The sequence below is a fragment of the Lethenteron reissneri genome, chromosome 26 (assembly GCF_015708825.2).
Source record: "Lethenteron reissneri isolate LAM-NWPU_2019-01 chromosome 26, ASM1570882v1, whole genome shotgun sequence".
NCBI lineage: Eukaryota > Metazoa > Chordata > Hyperoartia > Petromyzontiformes > Petromyzontidae > Lethenteron > Lethenteron reissneri.
The window spans coordinates 316610-343768 of record NC_083804.1 but is presented as its reverse complement, the minus strand read 5'-3'; the positions used below and the strand labels follow the sequence as shown (position 1 = coordinate 343768).

The window sequence follows — 27159 nt, the reverse complement described above, 5'->3', positions numbered from 1 at the left end:
CCTCTCGCGCCTCGTAGGGGCTGGGCGTGACGTCACTCGCGCGTTGCGTACAGTAGTGCGCGTGTTGCGTACAGTGCTTCCACGTGCAGCTCACCATGGTGAAGCCGCAGTTCAAGGGGAGGAACACCATCAACCCGTCCAATGCAAGCTCCAACCCAGGTGACGCTCTCATCGCGCAGCCCCGAGTCCCGTGGCAACAGCTGTCGTGGAAGCTTCCCGAGAGCGGGGAGACAGCGGCGACCAGGAGGCCCCAAGCACACGCTAGCAAATGCGACAGTCCGCGTACCCGCATACTTTACGCGTGTGCATATTAAGTTTAACACGAAGGTTTTCGCACCAAATATGTGCAATTTTTACGACGATCCAAAGTTACCGATGGTACTTTGAGGTTTCTGTGTGAATGGAGGCGCGCGATGTAACTCGACGCTGCTCTGGCGGCGTTGATGTACACACTGTACACTTCGCCGAAATACACGTGCACCTAATATGGAGTGGATGGGAATCGTCTAATCCTTTAATCCCTTAATAGTATAATCGCTCGTGTGATAATCATCTCGGGTAGTCAAGAGGTGAAGTTCACACTTGAGGTCACGACCAAGTCAGTCCATCCTGGTCAGCTGCTCCAAGGGTCGATAAAGTTGGTGCACCTTTGTGGGAAGTACACAGTCGGTGTACAGTATATCGCGTGGAAATTCAACTGCATCCGGAGGCCTACAAAAAGCTGAACATGAGCATCACGTAGATGAAAGAGTGTTGGATATAATTTTAGAGTAAGGTTTAATTGAAAATTCATGAGGAGAGGAAAAGGTAGATCTTGAGCCTGAAGGCCAAGGGGTTGGTCGCGTGGATGGTTGGGGTCTGGGAGATTCCAGCCGTTGCGTGCAACAGCATAGAAAGATTGACCCCCCCCCCCCCCCCATTGAGTATATGCTAAGGGTTTTTTTTGTCCAGAAGGGCTTATCAAGAGAGAGAGAGCGTGAATGACAGTGAAATGAGAGGGGCTGGGACAAGTCCATGAAGAATCTTAAGTAATATTTAAAAAATACTTAATTTCCAAAACACGCTTTAATAAAATGTACCGGACGAATAATGGCAGAACTCCACGACTCCAGGAAGTGGCCCCGAGGCTTGCCATAACGTAAAGGACAGTGGTGATTTACATCCAACGTCAGTTTAGCGTGGACATTTAGACACAAGGCGAAACATAACATATAAAAAGATGGTTTATTTTTTTTGTTATGATAGAATATAGTATACGAAGTTTGCAGTCGATACCACATTGTGAAGTGGGTTAAAATTGAGTTACAAGATTTGAGGATATCACAACAACAGAGTGAGTTAATAGAAAGCGTGTAAAAATATTGTTTAAAAATAGATGTATTATTTCTTATGATAGAATATAGTATTGGCATCAGTAAGACATAAGTATACGAAGTTTGCAGTCGATACCACATTGGGAAGTGGGTTAAAATTGAGTTACAAGATTTGAGGATACGACAACAACGACAACAACAGACAGAGTGAGTTAAATAAAAGCATGTAAAAAAACGCTGTTGATCTTGCAATAGACTCGCGACTGGACTTTTGAGCCTAGTGGAGTGAGCTTAGGACTGGGGTGATGCGGTCTCGTTCATGGATGAGGCATGAATCATTTGAGGATATGGAGGTGTGAGGTATTTGGGACGACAGTCGAGGACGGAGTTTGTCATGTTCAAGGCGACAGGCAGTAAATGCATGGATGAGTCTCGGCAGCAGATGGAACACAGTGAGTGATGTGAGGAACATTGCTTAGAAGTATGAATTCATGCAGAGCTGACATGTAGGAGAACGATAGCACGAGGTCCATGATGACTGTAAGGTTCACGCTCTTTGCTCGCATGATGGCCAAATCAATTAAATAATATAATACGACGTTTCGATTGCAAAACAAGCAATCGTCATCAGGTAGAAAACAAACCTAGTGAACTTCGAAATACAATGCAATCCAACACAGAGTCGGCTAACACAACAGTCAGCACCTTACCTGGTTGATTACGTTCTTCCAAAGATTGCTAAATTTGAGAGAGAGACAAAACATCTGAGGACCCAATCAAAACCATCACCTTGTCAAAATCATGAGCAAACACAAGATCCAGGTTCGATTCAACACAGTACATAAAATTCGTGATCTGATTCCATCTGTGAAGGATGTGATCCCTGACATGCAATACCCCGGCGTCTACAAACTAAGCTGTGTCTGCGGCAGCAGTTACATTGGGGAAACTAAGCAACATGTCTCGGACCGTGTTCGTGAACATAAGGCAGATCTGAAACACGGTAGGACCAATACCTCGGCCGTGGCTGATCATTGTTTTAACGCTGTGATCACACACGAAATAGATTTTTCGAAGACGAAGGTAATCTGCAAACCCACAGGCTATCAACAAAGATTCGTTCATGAAGTCATTCAGATATATAAACACAGACACAATATCAACCGAGAAAATCGGTACAAACTAAGCAATCATTGGAAGGACGTTCCTCTTCTTTCGGTAAAGTCACGTAGAAGGGAAGTAACAAAATAATAAAAAATAATAAAAATATTATTTTGTTACTTCCCTTCTACGTGACTTTACCGAAAGAACCAAGAAGATGAATCCCTGCAGTCACGAAAGCTTTAAATCAAAATGGAAGGACGTTATTAACCAGTTTAAGTCATAACTGGCTGTGATGTTTCCATCTTACCTGTCGATGTGAGCAGTTATTTCCGACTCTCAGAGTTACATTATCAGGTTAAATGTCTTTACATTAACAGGCTAAATGTCTCACTAACACAGCCACCATTGTGGTGGTTCTCTTACATTGACATGGTAATCTTACATTAACAGGCTAAATGTCTCACTAACACAGCCACCGTTGTGGTGGTTCTCCTACATTGACATGCTAATCTTACATTAACAGGCTAAATGTCTCACTAACACAGCCACTGTTGTGGTGGTTCTCTTACATTGACATGCTAATCTTACATTAACAGGCTAAATGTCTCACTAACACAGCCACCATTGCGGTGGTTCTCTTACATTGACATGCTAATCTTACATTAACAGGCTAAATGTCTCATTAACACAGCCACCATTGCGGTGGTTCTCTTACATTGACATGCTAATCTTAAATTTCGATTTAAAGCTTTCGTGACTGCAGGGATTCATCTTCTTGGTTCTTTCGGTAAAGTCACGTAGAAGGGAAGTAATAAAATAATAAAAATAAAACATAATAAAATATTTTATTACCGAAAGAACCAAGAAGATGCTAATCTTACATTAACAGATTGACATGCTAATCTCTCACAATACAATGGCCACCTCCACGGCTTCGTAGTCGTGGAGGTAGCTCAGCTCTCCGATCTTACATTTACACGCAAATTTAATCTCTAGCCCCGCCCACTTACCCTTGGGCTACACCCATCTCAAACCTCTATAACATCCTGCCTCAGCAGCGCTCCCGCTATAGTTTTTCACCTGATGACGATTACTTGTGTTGCGATCGAAACGTCGTGATATTTTTATTTTTTATTATTCTCTTTCTAGCTACGTGGCTTTGCCGAAAGACCCAAAAAATACTAATAGTAAAATTTACTTTCGTACATTATTGATAATGGGACTCGATTCTTACATGTGGATTTCAGTTAAAGAAGTAGCATTTTGCATTGTATTGTGTGCCCTGTCAATGCAATGGCTGAGTGAAAAGTAATTTGTGAAATTGTGCATAGACCGGCCCAAGGGGGCCGGTGACCACAACATGCGGGATCGGGCCACCGTCCGCCGCCTCAACATGTACAGGCAGAAGGAAAGGAGGTACGGCTCACACTGAGTATACATGGCATCCAGTAACTACACCAACTTTGTGCACAGCAGTGAACACAACAAAGAGTGCAACACTTTTCAGTAAAATCCTGTACATGCTGGTTGATTGAAAGAAACATGCTTGTAATACTTTAAATGACAACATTGCTGGCAGCAATTCAACCACTTTTTATTTGTGATCGCTACATGTTTTACAGAATAACTGAATCTCTACTTTATACAAATTATACACAATGTTCCCGCACCTCCAATAAGCACAGTTGGCTACGTACGGTGCAAAAGAAGTTCAACGTACAGACATACTGTTTTTTTGTCCCACATACTCTGAGAAATGTTTTTCCTCTCCTTGATTTTAAAGTGGACCATTTATTAAACAATGAAAGCAAGCATTTGGGAAAATACACTGGTGTGTTTGGGCACTAATGTGCATTGCCTCAGGAAGTTGGTCACATGACCAAGTACTCTATGCCTATTTAAGAGCCCCTGCCAGAGGGGGGCCCAGAAAATGAATATCTGACAGACGATGGCTGCCTACACCTGTAATTCTGTGTGCAGCACACGTGTATGTACCTCAAGTCTTCTAATTAAAATTCCATGTTAGCCTTTTACGAGTTAATGAGTGCTTTTGTGTCTCTGCACACGGGGCACAACATAAACATAACCATAGATTGGTAATGGTTTGCCACCATTGTAAGAACATGTATACAAATCCAAAAAGCACTGCTAGACCAGAGCCCTACAAATAAGTAGCAGTGATGGTTGCCCTGTGCATTAACAGGGCCCCACGATGTGGAATTCCCACTTCTACCTCAGGGCTGCTAATAGACAAGTTCCGCCCCAATCATTTCAGTAAAGAAGCACCTTTCTCTTGTGGTGTAATAGCAATGTTTATTTTTGTTTCAAATGGTTTACCTGCAGGATTATTACTGATATGTACTGTAATCTGTTTTCCACTTAAAAGGAACAATTTGGGAAAGGTGATAAAGCGGTTGCCTTACCAGTCGGAGGTGGCTTCTGGAACTGTTGCCAGAGTGGAACCAAACAGAAAATGGTTTGGTAAGTTTTTTTTCAACCAAGTTGTTTTTAGGATTTTAAGTCATTAATGCGTGTATTTTATTTGTAGTGGTTCTTTATAAATCTGTAATTGGATTGGATTGTTTTAATATGATTTATCCCATGGGCACGTAGTGTATGAATGTGCGCTTTGAGTGCACCTGCCCAGAGCATGGTTGGCTACATACGGTGAAAAAAAAGTTCAACAATGTGATCAACCACGTATGAACATACACCTATTTGGTAAAAATAACACACTAACTGTTGATCACACAAGTCAACAAAGTAAACAACATGTTAAACATTTATTTGAAGCTCTCGTGACTGCAGGAATTACTCTTTGGTTCTTTCAGTAAAGTCACGTAGAAAGAAAATCAATTAAATAATATAATACGACGTTTCGATTGCAACACAAGCAATCGTCATCAGGTAGAAAACAAACCTAGTGAACTTCGAAATACAATGCAATCCAACACAGAGTTGGCTAACACAACAGTCAGCACCTTACCTGGTTAATTACATTCTTCCAAAGATTGCTAAATTTGAGAGAGAGAGACAAAACACAGACACGGGGACACACAGACAGACACACAAGCAGAGAGAGACAACACAGAGACACACAGAGAGACACACAACATAGACACTACGTATTATTTTTTCTACGTGACTTTACCGAAAGAACCAAAGATTATATTAAACATTGTAAATGTTTAAAATTTCTGCTATGCTCGATATTGCAATACCCAAAGCAATACATAGGTTAGCAACACCAACTAATTCATAGTAACAGGTTATTAGGATGGATAGAATGCCAGCTATATTGTGACCTAGGTTTCGAAAGGAAAACCGGGTGAATTTTGTCTCTTAATGCATGCCAAGTGAATTGTGGTGTGTTTTTGTCTTTTATTAGTACAAGTTATGCAGTTGCTATGCATGGTTTATTAAATGTAAATTTGGTTGAGTTTGAAAAATATAAGAATAGGCTTTACACTTTCTGGCAGGGTAAAGTTTGTTCTTATTTTTTTCCATTTTCATACTGGCAAAAGGGTCCCATAGGTATTGGTTTAGTTTACTGAACCTCGATTAAAGTTGTGCCTTGTGTAATGCGAGCAAGGATTGAGGGGGGGCGGAGTCTGGGTCACGTGGGGAGTGGGTGGAGTTAGAGTCACGTGTGTGAGAGGATTTAGGGAGAGAACCGGAAGGGGAAGAAGGGGGAGTTGAGACGGAGTGAAACACGAGGAGGCCACGCTGGGCAAGAAGGAGAGAGTAGCGGGGTCGCCACGCGGTGGGAGACGTCGACACCGTCAGCCATCGGTGTCAGACGGAGAGAGCTAACGGGGCTGGGAGAGGCTAGCTGTGTACGGGACAGCAGTGATGCTAGATAGCGGAGCAGCGGTGTGGCTGCAAGGATCGCCTGACGGGGCAGCAGGGAGACTGCATATTGGAGCAGCAGTGAGACTGCATATTGAAGCAGCAGGGAGACTGCATATTGGAGCAGCAGGGAGACTGCATATTGGAGCAGCAGGGAGGCTGCATATTGGAGCAGCAGGGAGGCTGCATAACGGGAGCAGCAGGGAGACTGCATATTGGAGCAGCAGGGAGACTGCATATTGGAGCAGCAGGGAGGCTGCATAACGGGAGCAGCAGGGAGACTGCATATTGGAGCAGCAGGGAGACTGCATATTGGAGCAGCATGGAGACTGCACAACGGAGCAGCCGAGGCTGTGGAGAGGTCGTCGAGCGGGACGTGGGCCTGAGCGAGACGCCGTGGTATCGAGATTCTACGAACCCAATAAAGGACAACGGAGATCGACATCTGAGAGAGAGTCCTTTATTACACTTGTGTCACAATACAATTACGTTTAAAGCAACCAAGCTTTTCTATGTTTTTATTCTATTCTTGACCAAATGTGGTGGCAGTACTCTCCTAACTCAAACTTGATTCTCAAGAATTAACACTTCTCTGCATTTGTTTCTCAGTGAAGTTTACGCCACGCTAAAGGGTGGCTTTCCTGCCTACTGCTGGTGTGTGGAAGCCAGCATTTCTGTACATGGACTTCCAAGTGCCTACAGTTATTGAGTAATAACACCAACAAAGGAAACAAATAGGCTGCTTGTAAACTGGCATGTAAGAGGACCATGACTTTTAAATGTTTTCCAAGAAACATATTGCTGTTTTTGCGTGTAACAGGAAATACCCGCGTCATCAAGCAGGCTGCCTTGCAGAAGTTTCAGGAAGAAATGGGAAAAGTTATAAAGGACCCGTACAAAGTTATCTTGAAAACCAGTAAACTTCCAATCTCTCTTCTGAATGAGACCAGCAAGCCCCATGTAAGTGTACTTTGTGGCTTATTGATGGGTGGGTATTGTTTCCAACATATTGTCTAGGATGACATGAATAAACTGTAATACGTATTTCCTGATAATTAACATCCTGAAAGTAAAAACTGCACAAGCTCATAATCAAAATGTTTGAGTTAAGTTCCTGGTTAAGGAGCGACTCGACCCATCTGTCTGGCATTGAAAAATTAGTACCACCTTGTGCGAATTCAACGATGGCGTTTCCTATGGAGAGACTGGTGGGTTGTCATAGGAATATAGAATTTTGATCATTGGCTTTGGAATCAATAGAACTTAAGACATTTAACTTTCTAATTCAATAAATATTTGTACATTTTTATCAACGTTAATAAAACTATACTCTTTATTTTCTTCCCAATTTGTGCTGTCTGCGTGGTCATGAAACAATGTTATTTTCGAACTTGTATAGCAATGCATCACGCTGTGTCAGAAAACAGCCTGTGGAAGGATAGACCAAAGAACAACTTCTGAGACCCCTTCAAGTAACTTCTTTGGGATCACTTTCCCACTGACCCTGCACAGAGAAATATTTGCTGTCGGCAGTTAAACCAATATTTTTCAATTTTAGAGCTAGAACTTTGCCAAATTAAATGAAAAACAAATGTAATTTGATGCTTTTTAATGCAGTCAGTATTGACAGGAGTGAGGTGATAAACTTGCTACACTTAGGGAACCTAATTTAATCACAGGTAGCTAAAATCCAGATTTTAACTTTGGGTATTAGCTGTCCCCACTCCCTGTTATGACCCCTGAACCACTCAACCACCTCACATCTAATGTATTATTTAATTCCCATATCACGTAAGTATGTTGAACTTCTTTCGCACTGAATGTAGCCAACCGTGCTAATCGGAGGTAACAATTGCTGTAACCAAGGCACTCCTGCCATGCCTCATGGTTCTCAGAACGCCCGGGTGCACATCCTCGACACGGAGAGTTTCGAGACAACATTCGGGAAGAAAGCGCAGCGCAAGCGGCCGAGCCTGCCAGCGGCCGACCTACAGGCCCTGCTGGAGAGCGCCCAGACCTCGGCCGACACCTACGACCTCGAGAAAGACCGCGACCTCGTGGTGGAGGATTCTGGCATACGGTGAGCACCGAGGGCAAGCGAAAGTCACTTGACCAATGTGTAGCAAGTGCTTGGTGGTTTTAGATTTACAGAATGGTCAGAGTTCAGTAGTAATTTGTGAAAAGTCAAAGGAATAATAATATGTATATGGTGGCTACGTGCTTCAATCATTCGAAGGGTACTCCAAGTGCTAGCTGTGACTCAGTATGGGGGCATTGCTTGATACTTGTACAGTCACTCCTCGCCTAACTTCGGGGTTACTTTCCTGGAAAATGTGACTTTAAGTGAAGCAGCATTAAGCGAAACCTGTTTTCCCATAAGAAACAATGTAAATGGGGGGGTTATTGTTCCTGGAAACTTCCTATCAAGATTAAGAATGTAAAAAAGCTTTCTTAATGTACATATTTAATTGAAAAACGAATAATAACACTGATGATTAACTGTAGCTATAAGTAGAGAAAAGCTTGGTTTAGGTTAAGACCATGAAGAAGGGCAATTGCCAGGCCACACAGTGTGTATATCATTGACAGATGTTTTAAGTTATATATTTTTTTACAAGTCATCGCAGGTTGGCTGGGTCTGCAGCGCAATGCGCTAACCACTGCACCAAAGACAAAGATCCCCCTTGTAGCCTTTAGCAGGCTCGGTGCAAGTGCTGTTAGCGAGTAGCACCTATGAATGCCGGCACAGCACACGAGAATGTGGGTGGCAGGCACCACACACGCATGGCCGTCTTTGTCTCTAAGTATTCATTTTGGACTGAGTCCACCTAGGGGAGTCCCAGTTCAGATAATCGCTATCACTGGTGTTGTTTGTGGTGGCTGTGAGCAGGAATCAAACTCTGGTCTCTGCCGAGTTGGCAGCGGAGTGCACAAACCACTGCACCACCACTCACTCTCACAACAATAACAACCGCTGTTCGCTACTAATTGACGGTGACGTCACCACAATGAACCGACATGAAGATATGCTGCCGTGTACTGTATCACCCCGCTGACTAGCGCAGCACAAGAAAGCGAGGACCTGCCGTACAGTCTGGCCGCATAGAGCATACAGCCGCCTCACTTTCCGCCATGGAAAGTAGTTGCCTGCTGGCAGCGACGTTAGAGCGATAACACACGACGTTAAATGCATAAATGGGTAGTGATTCATCGGTGACGTTGTAGCGAAACAATGTTATAAAAACGGGCCGAAGTGAAGCAACTAGTGACTTCCCAATAAGTAATTTGCAGGTTGTTTTTATATTTCAGACCATGACGCCAGCACAAAATCTTTAACATCCCCTGTGAAGCAGAAGGGGTGAAATATTTCATAGTTAATACACACCCGGGTATTAAGCGCAGGGCAGCCTTTAAGATTTTAACTGCAAACATCTGCAGCAAGTTGTGAATGCACTCCCGCTGGGCCATGTCATCACCACGTATGTTTAATGTGTTGGGATTAAAAGCTTTACCAACAAATGCGACTTTGGCAAAACTAGCAGCAGTTTAGATTTTTATTTTATTAAATATTGGTAAGAAGTAGGCCACATTATTCACCCCTTGATACCTAAATATGCTTGTTATTATACATGCAATAAAATGTACTCTGGTAATGGTATAACTTTGATTTACTTTAAGGTGAAGTGAAATATTTTTCCTCTGAATTTTTAGGGATGAGGCAAGAGAAGAGATCTTCAAAAAAGGACAGTCCAAGAGAATCTGGGGGGAGTTGTACAAGGTAATTATTGAGCGATTCATAAATGCAAATGTTTTTGCTGGTGAATGAAGGTGCAGTTACATGTACGTATTGGTTTCATGGCTGAAAAGAACACAAATAAGCACCATCTTCTAGCCGTGTATTCAGAGGGTCTCATGATGGGAGGACAGATGGCCTTGTGTTTGGCCCCTATACCATGGGATCTCCTTTGCCAGTACCAAAATATGATAATAGGGGTTTCCCCTTTGCATTCTGACCACAAGCATTGTGGCTAATGCAGACATGATTCCTTGTGAAAGGTTTCAGTTTGGTGTTTTTACATCTTAACGCCTGTTTTGTTGCCAGACAGAAGGGGAAAACCCTATTATCATATTTTGTCCCCTATCTTAAAAATTGTAAAGCAACTTTTCACACCTGGCCAGCCTATTTTTTTATTTTATTATACCAGGTAAGGCCCACTGCAGAGGCATCTTGTGTGTTATTTTCATCACAAACAGAGGCCAGAGTTAATCGGGGTTTGAGACTGCACTCAACACCAAGGGCACGCTCTTGTGTGCCGTGAAGAAAGACCATTTCCCGTAACTTGGTCGATTATATATTTTTTCTTTTAAGGCAGTGTTACTGACAAATGTGAGTTCGTGTACATGTTATATGGAAGCTGATTGAATAAATAGCAAATCTCAATGATTTGCAGTTTTGTTTATTTTTATCTGTCATGTTGACTGAATAGGAACTGCTTGTTCAATATTTATTTTTCTAATACAGAATTTGCTAAGACTATTGGTCTGCTGCACATATATTATTTACAACTGACATAGTAATTTCACAATGAATATAATGAATGCATTATCAAAAGAAGTCGATTTTGCAATGAATGCAATTGTAATTTAATGATCAAAATGTTCAGCAAATACTTATGCATTCACAAAAATATTAATTGTGTGTATAGTTGCAGTTGCTCATGTAGATTATAATACTCCACCCCCGCCAACATCCCACTAGGTGATCGACTCATCAGATGTCGTTATCCAAGTTCTTGATGCTCGTGACCCAATGGGCACCCGCTCGAAGCACATCGAGAAGTACCTGCGTAAAGAGAAGCCTTGGAAACATCTGATCTTTGTGTTCAATAAGTGTGACCTTGTCCCAACGTGGGTGACGGTATGTACTTTTTTCACATGCATCCTAATAAGTATATATGCAGTGACATGGCCAAGCGGTCACGCGTTCGATGGATGGTGTAGAGGTTCGTGGTTCGGATCCGATAGACCACCCTGTATAATACTGTCTATTCACATAAAAACTACACGCCGCCTACTTAACAGTAGATGCTTCAAAATGGAAGATCATGTGGTGGGATTCAAAAAGAGCAGGCCATTCCTTGCTGGCGTCATGGTCCAAATTGACACATTTGAAATATTCACAAATTACTTCTGTGATATTACACATAGCAAACCATTGCCCATGACTCGCAGACTCATTTCCACTTGCAGGTTGGTGCCAAGTCGCCTTGTGCCATTCCAAAACAGATGCCAACGGTGATCCCCTTCCAATGTTTGATATGAGATGTGATGTAAGGTTTTTTGAGATGCAATTCAAATATTATTATTAGTATGTGAATATTTTAGCACCCTGTTAAGTGTTATATGCACAAGTTTGACTATAAAGAGATGCTGCTTTGTTTATTCACGAAGAAAGAACCTTAGAAAAATAGATTTTTATGATTTGGTCTTAAGTATTTTTTAAGTACAATGCATAGTTCAATCAATCTTTATTTTTGCATCGGACCTTTCCCCAGAGTATTTGCCTCAAAGGGGTTTTGCAAAAAAACTATAAAATATTGTAGCTAAATGCATCAGAGAATTTGTACTAAGAAGTAGAAAATTCGTAATAAATTTGCATACATAAATTCAGTAAAAGCAAGTAGTACAAGATAATTTACAAGAGTGAATTCTAAATCATAAATATGTTTGAATATCTCTTCCCTGTTCTAATACTAAGCAAGTATGCATCCTGTGATCTAAGAGGCCAACTTTGGATGTAAGACGACCCTTTGATAGGCGTCTAGTGGAACCTGGGCTCATTTTGGCCTTGTGATAATACAATTTTAAAATGCAAAGTGAAGTTTAATTAAAAGAGCAACAGTGATGTTGCCATTTGGCTCCTCGTGTGTTTGCTTCACCAACATTTATAAACAAAGTGAATAGCACAAACTACATATTGTTCCAAGTACAGCTGCTATTAAAATTATAGCAATGCTCGGTATCTATTAATCACTGAAGAAATTTCCTTTCAAGCCGGCCAGCAGCCAACCAGCAGCCAACCACATGAAAGGGCCATTAAGCACCAGCACAGGCACCAGGCAGCCAAGGCCCAATGCTCGCTGCGCCATTTCCTCATGTGTTAAATTTTCCACTCGACCGAGAAGGACCTCCAATAACCAACTCTTGTTTTGTTTGACTTTGGTGCAAAAATGCCGTGTAAATTGTAAGTTAATTTAAATTGTAGATGGTTTCACTTTCTACTGGCTTATTTCTTTCACAGCAACGCTGGGTCGCCATTCTGTCCAGTGAGTATCCAACGCTAGCCTTCCATGCCAGCATTACCAAGTCCTTTGGCAAGGGAGCCCTGATCCAACTCCTTAGACAGTTTGGAAAGGTAAGCCAGGGTTTTTTTTTTACATTTTATTAAAGATGAATGGAGTGCATATGTTTATAAATGTGTGGTGCGTTTTGATGGCGGCCTTATTGCAATATTGTTCTGCAGCTACACATAGACAAGAAACACATTAGTGTTGGCTTCATCGGCTACCCCAATGTGGGCAAGAGCTCCATCATCAACACGTTGAGGTCAAAGAAAGTGTGCAAGGTGGCTCCGATTGCAGGAGAAACCAAGGTGAGACAATGTCCTGTGCAAGAACATCTATGTTGCCATTTGAGTGTCACGTTTCAAGATGAGCGGTGCTGTAGCAGAGATCAGCTCTCAATCAGAAGTTGTGATTTCATATTCCTGCCAGGGTTATTGAGTTTTTGGAGTCAGTAAATTAGGTCACATTTTTGCTCTAGACTTTGGGTTGTAGTGTTTCTGCTCATCCAGGACCACAATGGAGATGTCCACTACCCCACACATCAGCAGAGAGACACGTTGAATCATAAGTAATAAGAGTAGGGCTCTAATCGCTCATAGTCAATGAGTATTAAGAGTAGGTTTTTGCTGAAAAAGTCTTAAGACAGAGAAAGTTGTGGTTATCCTCAGTAAATGAATGGCATTTAATTTCTCGTTTCATGTGCAAATTAAATAAATGTTTACGACCAATTCAGGTTCCTAGTGCAGCGCGCTAACTGCTGTGCCACCGCTCCCCATTATGATGGGGAGCGCTGTTCTTATAAACACGCCATCAGATGGAAAATACGGTGTGAACAATTACGTGTTGTACAGCTGACCCCTGTAAGATTTACACACCGAATATTGACCTGGCTTCAGCGAGCCTACGAATATGCGTATGTGCAGGTGTTGCACCAAAATTGTCAACCTTTAGATATCTGTTCAATCATTTTAAACAGATATGCAAAAGAGACATTCTTGGGAATGGAACATGTTGCGTCTCTCCTGTAGAATAGAAGCAGATGTGTCATAAATTTGGTATTGTGTTTTGTGACTGTTGCATGAGAAAGGTCTGGCAGTACATAACACTGATGAAGCGCATTTTCCTCATCGATTGCCCTGGTGTTGTCTACCCTTCTGGCGACACGGAGACAGAGATTGTTCTCAAAGGAGTGGTAAATAAAGTTTTATGTCGCGTGTGATCTTATATAAGTTATATGTTTGAAACTGCATATGGAAATTCGTTATAAGTAGCGTAGCCAAAAAATGTAATCTCGATTTTTTTAAATTACATTCAACGTAAGACATGTTTTACTTGAAATGTTGAATATAAAGCACAGTAATCAGTTATACAAATTTTATTGTGGCTATTGAATAGCTAGGTTTGTAATCAGTACTTGTCGAAAGCTTACAGGAATATTTATAAAAACTTAATCTAGAACGCATTAAAATAAATTATGTAAGAATATATTCAGCCACTGTGCACCATACATATAGTTTAAGGAAGTGTATGTATTTAATAACTATAAACATGCTTCAAGGTTATCCAAAAATATGGCCAATTGCTGGGCTCAATTGAGTCTATTTTCTGAAAACTGCTCTTAAATCACTCCCTGGCCTGTGTGCGCCTTAGGTCCAAATAGAGAAAATTAAAACGCCTGAAGATCACATACCAGAGGTTCTGAACCGTGTTAAGCCAGACTACATCCAGAAGACATACAAAATCGAGTCTTGGTCAAGCCCAGAAGACTTTCTGGAGAAGATGGCTTTCCGCATGGGCAAGCTACTGAAGGTATTTTATACATCATCAACACGCATTTCTGTTAGTTTTCTTATGTGATCTAGAATTGTTTTTGAGCTTCACTGAAGCTTGTTCCTAAACATGTTGGCACCATTGTCATCAGCCATGATCTGTTCACTGCTGGATGAAGGCCTCCCAACATCCATTGCCATCCCTAAAGGTCTCGCGATGCAACCATCCACCTCGCCAGCCTCACCCGTCTGCCATCGTCTGTACTCGTGACGGGTCCTATCAAAGTCCACTTAGTCTTTTTAAGTCAATATAATGTCACTAATTACTCCTATAATGAGCCAAAGATGTCTGTGTGTCCCGCGCGTGACGTCACTCCACGTCGACCAGCCTCCATTTATAATCATGAACCGGTTACGTGCTCCACATGGACCTGCCCCCCCCCCCTCATTAATAATCATGAGCAGGTGACGTCACTCCATCGAACAGCCCCCTCAATAATCAATGAACAGGTGACGTCCTCCAAATGGACACCCCCCCTCCATTAATAGTTAGCGGGTGACGTCACTCCACAGGGGAGGCGAGAGGCGCCTCCTCATCGACAACTTATAACCCTGACGTCACGTGATTTCCGTCACGCTGTTGAGACATAGAAGTTAAAAGGACGTCATGATGAAGAAGGGATTATAACCTTTACATGAAATAAGTCTGTGTCAGCGCGGCCTTACAAATTGCACACGAATTGATGCAATTAATATCACGTTGCGGTCTGCTTTCGCTTGCAAGTTTCAGATTTACTGAAATACACCCGTCCTTGGACGGGAAAAGGCTAGTTTTTGGTATATTCTATCATTTGTGTTTTGCTTTTCTTTCATTGTATTGTGAGTAATAATGTTTATGATCTATTTTTCATAGAAGGTAATATTCACTGATTGAAAATATTCTCCTTTAAGCACATTGCTCTGTTGCATTTCATTATCAAATTAATTTTCTTAATGCATTATTCCAAATCCACCTTTAATAATTGACCTAGGCATGTATACTCTGTTTTTCTTCAGTAGTGTACCTCCAGCACATTTTATTTTCTTTGGCAAACTTGTACTTTGCTTTTGTATTGCTCTGTCTAACTTGAACCCAGCTATGCAGCATTCTTGTTTGGTCATTCGTTTTCAACAAATGTTATAATAACTATATCATCAGCAAATCTGAGATGGATAATGTCTTCTCCATTTGTCGCTTTGCCTTTGTTTCTTTAACCCAGCTTTTGGAATAGTCTTACGTCGCAAAGGATAATTTCACTTTTTCATGAGCACCCACATTGCCTTGTACCAGTTTGGCCACAGTGTACATTAAAGGTTAAAACACCCCATCAATGTAATTTATATGCTGTCAAGTTGGTCGATGATTATCATTCACTCGACTGAGATGTATACTTATCCCTACAGTTCTGCTATTAAAATTATTGTTATATAGCAAATAAAATAAAAGTCTGATGGTCAGCAAAAAATGTTTTTTTGCATAATTAGAAATATAGTGGAATATTTGATTTAATACTTTTTTTTTTTTAAATTGCAAAAGCAATTGCCAAGTATAAAGTGAAACGTGAGTAGCAGTTGAATGTTTCATTAGAAAGTGCAGCCAAAATCAAGACTGCAATCTTGTTTAATAACAACACCAAGATCTCAAGTTGCTGATGCTCAGCCACTTTTGCTGCTTGGAGGAGCTGTGCTTTTATTGTGCTGAGTTCTAGCGCTTACATACGTGAAGTGGACCGTTAATTAGAACCATTTCAGTTTGTTCAATAGGATGTGTGTATTTATATATCTCTGTGTTTTGTATGGCTACTTCATAATGCTGTGATGTTCTATTCGCACGTATGGAAGTGTATACAAGCTCTCACTTATTCTTGGTTCTTTCGGTAAAGTCACGTAAATAGAAAAAATAAATTAAAAATAAATAATGAAATAATTTTGCATGTTGAATAATAAAAACAACTTTAATAAATAATAATAAAATTTTCAAATAATAAAAGCAAAAAACCCACTATAAAAAATAGTGAAATAAATAGAAAATAATAAAAGCAAAAAATCCACGACGTTTCGATAGTAACACACCGCCTGATGAAGACCGCTTGTGTTGCGATTGAAACGTCGAGGGTTTTTTTCTTTTATTATTTCCAATTTATTTTACTATATTTTATTTTTGATTGTGGGTGTTTTGCTTTTATTATTTTAGATACATTTTTTATTTTATTTTCATGATTCAAATGTTTTTTTTCTATTTACGTGACTTTACCGAAAGAACCAAGATTATGATTTGCTGCAGTCACGAAAGTTTTAAGTAAAAATTTAAGCCGTAACTTATTCACAGCTTTATCAACGAATCACACGTGTGTACAAATGTAATATTGTGAATTATGTGTTATGAGCTTTTAGTAACTTGTGTGATTTGTATTATTATTGCATAACATTTCTAATATATACGCAAGGAATAATAATGTAACATTATTGTAGTGACAAAATGGCTGCATGGCTCTTGCTTTCACGGAATAACTAAGTCTTCGGTACAAAGGTAATCCGCAAGGCCTATGGTATTTCATGACCTTTCTGCTATCACACAGTTGAATGTTATCGTTCTGATACGTGCGGTCACATTATTTCAGCATCTGCAGTTGGAAGCTTTTTGGGCCCATTATGTAGATTCCAGCATTTACAGCCTTGGGAGAACAGCAAGGCTGCACTCTGCCTTTAAACACAAGCAAACTGTCCTGGTTATAGTTTATTGAGGAAACCTGGAACGATAATGGGTTCTCATACTGCCAATAATTGTGTGTACCTCCATGTCGTCATTGGGCTTACTATTATAGTAATCTCATTAATATAATACAACGTGCATGTATTCATGGTTACGCAGAGCATCTTTGTTTCATTTAGAACAGGAGTGTGCAACCGTCAGCCCATGGGCCATTTTGAGCCCACGGAGTTGTTGTGACTCTGCGAGCACTGATTTACGTGAGCTATTGGCTAAGTGGGCTGTGCACTGCGAACAGGCGACTATTCCTTTCATTCGTGAATATGGCATCATTCGCAAACATGACGTTCTTTTCCCTTAGGTGAAGTTGCGTTTGCGACGTTTTCACGTGAACCTCTCGGCCCACAGTGAGCGAGTCGTGTGATTCCGTTTATGGGTCAAGCAAAAAAAATGTTGCAACTGCCGATGGAGAACGTGCTTGGAGAGAGGGACAGCTTACTCAGCCACATGGTGGACTTTGTAAAGGAAACCTGGGTTTAATATTTTGGTTTTGTTTCTTTCATAATGCATTTAAATATAGTTGTATATAATCAATCTGTGCATGGTATTTGGTCTTATAATGCAACAATTCATCTCTATCCTGAAAACGAGCAGATCTCCTCGCTGCGATCTCTGCAGTGGGATGTCCCTTTTGAGAATGTTCCCTTCTTTGGCTACCGTTCTGTTGTTAGTCTAGGCCACCAGCCATCATCCCTTCTCGCAACTTTCCCTGCCCAAGGTCCTATTCCTTAAGTCAATATGATGCCTCTAACTTGCGTAGGTTCTGTAACCCGTGCATTCCTCTTTCTGGTTTTCCTTGCCATTTCAAGCATGCACCTCCGTGCTTCTTGCTGCATTTTTCAGTTTTTCGACTTTTTTTGTAAATTTCTGTTTCTGACCAATATTTAGTAGTAGATATATGCTAATCGAAGCACTTTTTACGTTAGAAATTTCGTTTGTCAAAATTCATTATTCAAGAATTCAGAATTACTGAATAATTTAAGAAGTTAATAAAATAATAAACTAAATTAAGAAAGCTGAAAAGTTTGGCTCACGACACATGAGCAATACAACAATTAAGTACTGTTAACTAAATTTAAGATATTTGTTGTAGGGACACAACTGGACAACACATTATTGTGTACCTAGGTCAGTTATTTAAGGTGGACTGGGATAAAACTGTTGAAATAATGAGGTGGACGAGAGGTTGGAGTGCTTTTGGACAACTCAACTTCATAAAAAAAGAAACTTACAAATGCTCTTAGTCGTGCTAGAAAAATATTCAAATTGCTCCGGTTTTTGCATAATTTATTTCAATTTCTTTTTTATTGCAAAATAGCTTTCGGCTAATTTTTTTCCAGCAAATATAATCAATACATTTCTCATTTGAGGCCACCATGAGGTTACACATTTGGTCATGTGGCTCAGCAGGAGAGAGCTGCTCTCAATGGGACGGTTGCGAGTTCTAATCATGGTTGGGGATTGACTCATCATCCCTCTGGGGTTGATAAAATGAGTATCTTGTCATAGGAATGTGGAGTTGCCACTTGGCTCATAGTTGTGAATGAGAGTTAATTACTGTTTTCATGCTCATTAATCTTGAATTACATTTGACTTGACCATTATGTAACCCATGTTTGTGTTTAGAAATGAATTTCCAAAAACATAAAAAGTATAATTCTGCAAACAATCAAGTCTTCAGGCTGGCTATCTAACGGCCACCCTCTGCTTCTAGTGCCCTGCAAGTTTTGGAGTTTATGGGTGGAAGGTGTTGCCGCTGCCGGCTGCTTGAACGTGTGCCCATCACTCCCCCCCCCCCCCCCCCCCCCCCCTTATTGTGTTGGTCAGGGTGGGGAGCCAGACTGCCAGACCGTGGCCAAGATGGTGCTCAATGATTTCCAGAGGGGTAGGATCCCATTCTTTGTGAAGCCGCCAGCAGCCCCAGGGGGTGTGAAGGTAAGTGGCTCCACAGCAGCAGCAGCAAACCCTACCACCTGCTTAGCCTGCTGCTTATCGTGGGATCCATTGAATTTACAGCCTTCCAATAGTGCCTTAATCACAGGATCACTTAGATTGTTATTTCCCTTGAGGTTAATAATATTGTGTGTGAATGTTCAATAGTGAAAACTATGCACATTGGTAAAATCTTGTCCAAGTTTCTTTAAATCTTGCAAGAGAACAAACATTACGTGAAAAAAAATATCTTCCATCACATCATTAGGCGCCAAGTCAAAAAATATTTGAGAGTGAAGGGGAGTTTTCTGTAGAACATTCAACCACAAAGCCATCTCCATAATACATTACCGTCTTCACACTTGTGTGCAGCAAAGCTTGCTGTTCAGAAATTATTGTGCCATATCCTGCATGAAGTGCATTTAGGAAGCCTGACCATATGTGCTGTGTGAAATAAATTACGGGCAGTCTTAATAAATATACAAACAAAATGCCAAATAGATGTTTACACTGCTACATGACCCAAAGTATAACCCGGCTCTGACAAGGCTCAGAGGACAGGGTAGGGTTTATCTGGCCATGGTGACTAAACGATGTTTTGTTGCACCGTTTGGGATGTTTATTTTCTGTTCATTAAGAAACACAAACATTGAAAATGTAAACATTTGTGGATAGTATGATTACCACAGGCTCATTCATAAAAATGTTACTCAGTTGAAATCAAAACAGGAATATGATGTCCCTAAATAAATGATTAACTTTTTTTTGTCAAACAAATATGATGTGCTGTTCATTAAGTGAGAAGGGTCCTTATAGGCCCCTCCATTATGCAACCGAAGACTACCGGTCTACAACCGAAGCTGTTAGCAAGGAAAAGGCATTCGTACTGCCATAACTTGTTTTTTATGACATAAGGGTAAATATGCAATTTCTGGTAATTGACCGGATTTGATTTTAATTAGCTAATTTCTTAGTCAAAAAAATTCTTCCGTTAAGACATTTCCGATAACAGACACAATTATGAAAAAGAGTTTAAATTTGTGAGGTCAAGCAAATGTCAATTTGAGGCTTCCTATACATGGAAACAACGTTATTTTAAAAATACTCAACATTGATAATACATCTTGATCATGCAATGTGTACAGGGAGTCAACACGGAAGCCCAAAATGAAGCAGAGGTTGGAGCAGACACAAAAACGCAGGATACAGAAGTTGCGAGCAATCCCGTTGTTAGCCAGGAAGTGTCAGGGCAAGGAGATGCTGTCGCGGTTGAGGAGGAGGAGGAGGAACAGGAAGAGGGGGTCAACGCCTCAGCCAGCGTGGTCCACCCCAGCGTCCACCAGGACTTCAGCGTCATCAGTGTGGGACTGGAGTTTTCTGGAGACGATCTACTCCCTCTTGAACCCATCGAGCTGCCATCCGAGGATGAGAATGAAGATGACAAAGGTGGCTGCTATATGAGCTGTGGGTGGGTGAGGCTTCGCCTTGACTCCATGTGGACCTGTTCAACTGGCAGAGCACACTTCTACAACACGCTGATCTACCCCTACGTCTAGTGCACTTGAATTGGTGACGGGTTTATTTGGTACTTGGCAAACCTTGCTTTGGGGCTCACGCCAGTTGATGTAATCTTCATAGTATTGTCTGCCTTCCAAATACATATTGCCATTAACATATGACTGTACATTCCAAGCAATTATTTTTTGCATTTCAGACTAACGAGGTTGTTTAAATGTTGGCAAGTATAGAAACATTCAGGTATTTGTCTTGCCATGGTATACACACAATGCATTGCTATGAAGTATTGACATTGAAAAACATTCATTTGAAAAAAACACTGATGCCCCTGGGTTTACTCACCATGTCCAATTGTCATGGTTTTGTGCCACGACTTTGGAGTGCATATTTTCTATGAAGAAGGCTATTTCCCAAAATGTCTCCTATTTATCTTTTTCCTTTTAGGGCCACAGTGTTATTAACACATGGGCTGAGTTTGTATTTATGCATTTGCATCTCGACCAATGCAGTATCACAAAAACTTTGTTTAATTTAAAACATTTGAGTTGATTGATTGGTATGCATCGAATTAACTGGTGATGAGCCATTGATTGTGAGGTGAGCTGATCCTGTTTTCACATCACAAGCATTGACTTCACATTGAGTCATTCATGTTGCAATATATATCCATTATGTTATCAATAATGAAGGAACATTGAATAAAACTTACTGTATTTTAATTTAAGGAGCACTTTAATGCATGAGCATATGTTTATAACTTTAAACTACTGTACAACTAAATTATTAAACTTGTATATTCCATAGAAAATAACTGGAAGCCTTGCAACTTGGAAGGGCCGATGGAATTTCTGAAAACAAATGATCGAATCCGATAGTAACTTTTTGTGAGATGTGGTGGGTTTGGTTCTGCTGAACATATGAATCTCTTTACCAGATGACAGCCTTTCAGACAATGAGCAGAACTCTGACCGGCATGAAGGTGCCGGGCCTCCTAATGTGGGACTTCCGGAGGACGTGGAGGGTGCAACTGAAGACAGTGCCTCCTGTGCCAGAGAGAAGCCGGAAGCCAAGTCCACTAAAAGTGTAATCAGAGACCTTGATGCCAAGATTGACAAATATAAAAAGTTCCTGGCTCAAGCCCAGGCCAAGAGGTTTTCTGCCATCAGGTATGTACAATTCCTTCTCAGGATTCTTGTTCTGAATGGATAAGCTTTAGATTTGTATTCTGACCGTGTGTGATTGTTCGCATTATAAATGTTAAAGCCAAAGCTGCCTTTATCTCTGAGTTGGTGCTAGTATAGGGTACCCAACAGAAATTAATACTTTCATGGGATGCTTGAATTTTAATTGGTGAAATGTTACTGAGTTCTGTATAGTAAACCCTCAGCAACCCACTCTGTGGTTAGCCTACACGTTTTGTAGTAAACGTACACATTTATAACTTAACAAAATTGAACATTTTCTTGTGCAGTACATGCATAACAACATATTTATATTGTATTTAACTGGATTCAAGTTAACGTTTTGTGCCCAACTAGTGTTGAAAGCTATTAAGTGGTTTTATGAGCTTATAATTTCTGGTGGTGTTTGCAGTACTACCATCTCCCAGTGTGCAATAATTGGAGGCACCAATTGGCATACTCGTGTGGCCAACAATTGAACCATTAGATCAAAGGGATCAAAGGCCCACTGCTGTAAGCAGTCTCCCTTGATTACAGCAGTAGCAGTATTAGGCATGGCAGTTTGAGTGTGCACACTTGTGTGTGTGTTGGCAAGTGCTTTTATTTGTGTGTTTTCATGCTTGCTGAAAGTGTTTACTTCAATTGAGCCAAACTTTTAATTGCAAGGTATATTATGGAAGTGTAATTTTTTCCATTTTATTTGCACTTGTCAAGGAGTTAATGCACCATTTTTTTTACTTCTCAAATTAAAATGTTGCACTTGTTGGAAAACAAGCACTCTTATGCAAGCCAGGAGAATATTAATTTTACAACTGAGCCCTGGGAATGTTTATTATGATACAAGTAGTGGCGTGTATAGAGTCACTGTGGTGTAGCGCCAGTAGCGAGAGAAGAGGGGTACTGGAGGTGTGGAGCTTCTCTCTAGCACTGAAATGAGTATGGAACAGAAGGGCCCCTAGATGGCATAGTTCGGGTGACAGTGGTTTCGAGGTCGGGTGAGGACTTGACCGTCTGGGTGAACCCGAGAGGACACGTGACCGGCACGGGGTAGCAAAGGGGCCCAAAAGGGGGCTTGAGGGACACGTGGTGCTGGCTCCAGATCCTTCAGAAGGGGCGTGGCCGGAGGCGGGGCAAGGCCACGCTCGGCATCACAAGAGGGATGGCCCGAGAGCAATCGCGGATGTCTTCTGGAATCAACCTGCCGTGCTACGTCTCTTTTGTCTTCAGTCCTCAGTCTTCGGGCTTCGCGCGCGACATCGTAGACCAGGCAGCGTGTTAGCCGACCTGGTCCGATTGTATAGTTATCGAGTGGTTATGTAGTTACTCGTGGTGGTTACCACCCTAAATCATTATCCGTCGAGTGGTAATATAGTTACCCCGTTGTGTTAAGAAATAAACGTGTTGCCTCCAAGTTCGAGTGTACGCCTCTGTGGAACCCACTACACAAGTAAGGAAGTAATATGCAGGTTTAGAAAGAATTGTATGAAACAGTAAGTACCTGACATACAGATAATGGTAAGCATTTACAATAAAATAATTGGTAGGAATTACCACGTTTATAAATTTGAGTCTCTCAAATTATCGCTTGGAGTAATTGCTTCAGCTTGTGTTCCCCAGTCCACACTGAGCAGGTCACACCCCAGAACCAGGTTTGTGACAGTACACTTAACTTTAACATGCCTGTGGATAAGCATACATCTTTCATGTGAGGGCCAAAAACAGATGGATTCATTACAGCAGTCCATTAAGTGTTGCTGTAATAAAATGTGAGAATCAATTCATGGCAAAATGAATGAAACAAAAATGCAAGGTTGTATTAGAAAACAATTATTTTAAAACACAACATTCAACGGCCAATTCCGAGTATACATTTCCAGAACAATAAGCACACCCTTGTTGCTGTTTGAGTAGTGTTTTAAATTATTTAGTATTTTGGAACATTATGATTGTTACATGTCACAATGTATTTTAACTTTAAATATTTCAAAATATGCTTATACCGACGGAATATTGCTTGGATGGCCTTATAATATCTGGAATAGATTGTGGGTGTCCTGTGTTCATATATCAGCTAAGTGCTGTGTTGATCACAACTCATTATGGTCTGAGTGGACTAGGTAGTTGGGGGAAGGTTTTGTGCATATATCGGTTGCTAAAATATTCTGATGACTTCAAAACCATTAAATGTGTTAAGCTTCCTTCGTCTGCTGAATTCCAGAGAGGAATAGGGTAAAACAATAATTTAATTGAGTTTAGACTTATTATAAAGAGGCATTCCATAAAAAAAACTTCCATTTGACATACACAAAGGCGATCAGTGATTGTGATTTGCCTACTTGAGCTGTTTTAAATTAAAACCGAAAATTATAAATACAGGATGGCCTTTTTTCCCATGTATCTCTTGGTAACTTCCTCAGGATGTGTAGTTTTTTAATGCAATAAATGTATGTTGAACATCACAGCTTCGTATGATTTAAGTATGTTGACCGTTCTTGCCATAATTTGCAAGCAGGTTCTAAATGTTGCAAGTGTTGCAAGGGTGGTACATGTTTCACTGTGTACCCAAAATGAAGGATACCAAAGGCTCTCAGTGCCAAGATGGTCATGCACACGGAGGATCCAAAGCAAAAGTTGAAGCGACCTTCAAACGAAGGTGAGTGCCCAGCCAACGGAGATGAACTTAAGTCCGCTGACCTCTCATGAATCAGAAGTAATGGGCGTTAGTCTGCAGCTTTGTCTTGGTGCTACATTTCTATAGCACAGTGATAAATTAAATGCATTTTCACAATCATGAAATGTGTTATTAAATAAATATGAATATTTTATGGATTAAACATTGCATGTATGATCGATGGTATGTGGTAGTTATATCATAATAGTAATGTGTTTTGGGATGCATTTATATTACTCGTGCCAAAGAAACCAAAAACTAGCTTGCTAATGCATGTTTTCTCCAGGAACTCCCAATTTCATTCCACACATGTTGATAAACGAATTTGTCAAATGTATCCTGAAAATATCTTAAAATCCAATTAATCTTTCTTGAATAAAGGGTGTTTATATTTTTTGGCTTTTGCTTATACTACTAAGGCACCTTGACTTAAAGCTTACGTGACTGCAGGAATTCATATTCTTGGGTCTTTCGGTAAAGTCACGAAGATAGGTTGCAATTGTTATTTTCTTTGAACCTATCTGCGTGACTTTACCGAAAGACCCAAGAATACTAAGGCACCGTTTAATGAGTAACGAAGTCGAGATTATGGTTGTAGTCTGAGTTCATCTTGAGCATTTATTTCTCACTTTCAAGGCAACGAGGAGGATGAGAGAAGCGCCAAGAAGAAGCGGAGAGGGAAGCCTGGTGGAGATGATGATGCAGAGAAGTGGTGGAGTGATGAGGGGCAGGACAAGATGACCTCCAAACAGGTTTGGCCCATCACATCTAAATTTCGGTGGCGAGACGTGGCCTTCGGTGTTTTTAAAGCGACCTAATATTCAGTTAGGGTTGTGTCAATATTGATCAGGCTCATTGCCTGTGGCACTTAAGCCATTGCAATTGCTCACATGTGAAGGTCAGGAGCCTCTGGTTTTTATTCCTCAGTGAAAGCAATTGCATTTCAACAGAACAAGGGAAAACAAATCTCACACTGGCCACAAATAGCCACATTTTTCCATAATAGAGATTTTTGGGTTAGATCGCGTAAATATAAATGTATAGTCAAACCTGCCACCACCCAACACAATCATTTAGTAAGGTTTGTCATGTAAATAAAACATGCCAATTCATTACTGGTACAGCACCAGTGTGTTGGAGAGTAAACCCACAACATTTACAATGGTAAATGTTTACAAGATAGGCTGTCAGTTCAAATCCCAATAGGACATTGATGTAGTCCATAATTCCAGAGCTGTGAAATGAGTTCCACTTTGTGAGAATTGGCCTCTGGTTATCTTTTGGATGGGACTGGCTTCTGGCATCTGCCATTATATACGATTGCTGATGTCGAAGCACATAACCCAGAAATCATTTGACTGGAGGCACTTTGGGCCTGATTTGTGAGTCGGTGAATGTTCATTTTCATCCAATTTTTGGCAAATAACCCCCCCCCCCATATTGGCAAAAAAATGGGGCAAAAAGCCCACGTATTCTGGTTGTTTAGCTTCAAGTTGTGAGTTTTGGTAGGAGGTGCAATAGTTTGAAAATGAGTTTATTTCTAACAAGTGGCCGATACAAACTGTGTACTCAGCCTCTGTGCTTGAAAAGCATATGTCTAGTTTTATAAAGAGATCAAAGAAAGCAGAATTGTTATAAGGTAAATTTAGTATTCCATACTTATTAAGTGTCTTCTTGAGATGAGTGTTAATTTCAGTGTGGTTTTTTTGTAAGTTTTGAGATACTTTTATACATAGTGTTAAAATTAAATTTCATGTCACAGTTTTATTTTCACTTATGTCAGTTAATTTCATAAGCCTACATTATAAATAACGAATGTTTGCCAAAATTATGGAAGGCCCAAAATTTTGTTTTAATTTTAGATGTTTTCCCAATTGAAGGAGACTCAAATAAAATTGACAAACATCTGTTTTCTAGCTTATAGATATCATCATTTGAAATTACATCCATCACTCAGACAATTGTATATGTGTATTAGATGTGCAAACAGTAACAATGTGTGAATTCGTATTTATTTTTCCATAGAGACGGAAACTGGATCGATCCCAGAAGTCCAAGAAAGTGGGAGTGCGATATTACGAAACGCACAATGTGAAGAATAAGAATAGAAACAAAAAGACCACAGAGGCATCGCAAAGCAAAAACCCAAAAGGAAAATCCAAGGGGAAAAAATAATATTTAACTTTCTGCTACAATACAAAATGTAATGCCACTCAGGCTTTTTGTAATACAGTAAAGTTGCTGTGTTAATTCATGCAGTGTTAATTTCTTTATCAAAGTTCAGCAGTCAATTTTACCAGATAGCAAAAACTACAGATTGCTGTATGTCTCATGGTCATTGATGTCGGAATACTTCTGAAGGCCACGCAACATTTGATATTTATTGCATTCATTAGGCCAGAGCACATCTTGTTGAGCTGGTGAAACACAATGCAAGACATTTTGTTAAGGGATAAATCAGAGGTCGTAGCTTTACCGTGACTCACTGCAAGTACCGCAGCTTCCGCCAAAGCCCAATGACGATAGCTGTAACAGAGAGGGTCGTGTCATTTATAATCGCGTGGTCCTGCAGTCAGGGCATTGCAACACCACCTGGCGCAGTGCATCTCCTATGCCTTACACTGATTCTTATGTTACTTAAAAATCACAATAAATGCTCATAAGAATTA

General features: G+C 40.6%; 1 protein-coding gene across 1 annotated transcript; it reads left to right on the top strand.

Moving 5' to 3' along the window:
- GNL2 (G protein nucleolar 2) lies at positions 1 to 27159 on the top strand. The gene is made up of 17 exons (XM_061559671.1): positions 1 to 159; positions 3749 to 3833; positions 4804 to 4898; positions 7087 to 7226; positions 8162 to 8346; positions 9978 to 10044; positions 11026 to 11184; positions 12568 to 12681; positions 12790 to 12918; positions 13698 to 13802; positions 14261 to 14419; positions 19016 to 19123; positions 20266 to 20566; positions 21573 to 21804; positions 24393 to 24472; positions 25127 to 25242; positions 26516 to 27159. The coding sequence occupies exons 1-17, from the start codon at positions 96 to 98 to the stop codon at positions 26663 to 26665; spliced, it is 2289 nt and encodes a 762-aa protein (XP_061415655.1). The 5' UTR covers positions 1 to 95; the 3' UTR covers positions 26666 to 27159.

Bases quoted from the DNA above. Each gene is read 5' to 3' on its own strand.
- GNL2 (XM_061559671.1), top strand. From the start codon at position 96: ATGGTGAAGCCGCAGTTCAAGGGGAGGAACACCATCAACCCGTCCAAT. The intron at 3,834-4,803 runs GTACGGCTCACA...TCCACTTAAAAG, and splicing joins TACAGGCAGAAGGAAAGGAG to GAACAATTTGGGAAAGGTGA. The intron at 13,803-14,260 runs GTAAATAAAGTT...TGTGCGCCTTAG, and splicing joins AGATTGTTCTCAAAGGAGTG to GTCCAAATAGAGAAAATTAA.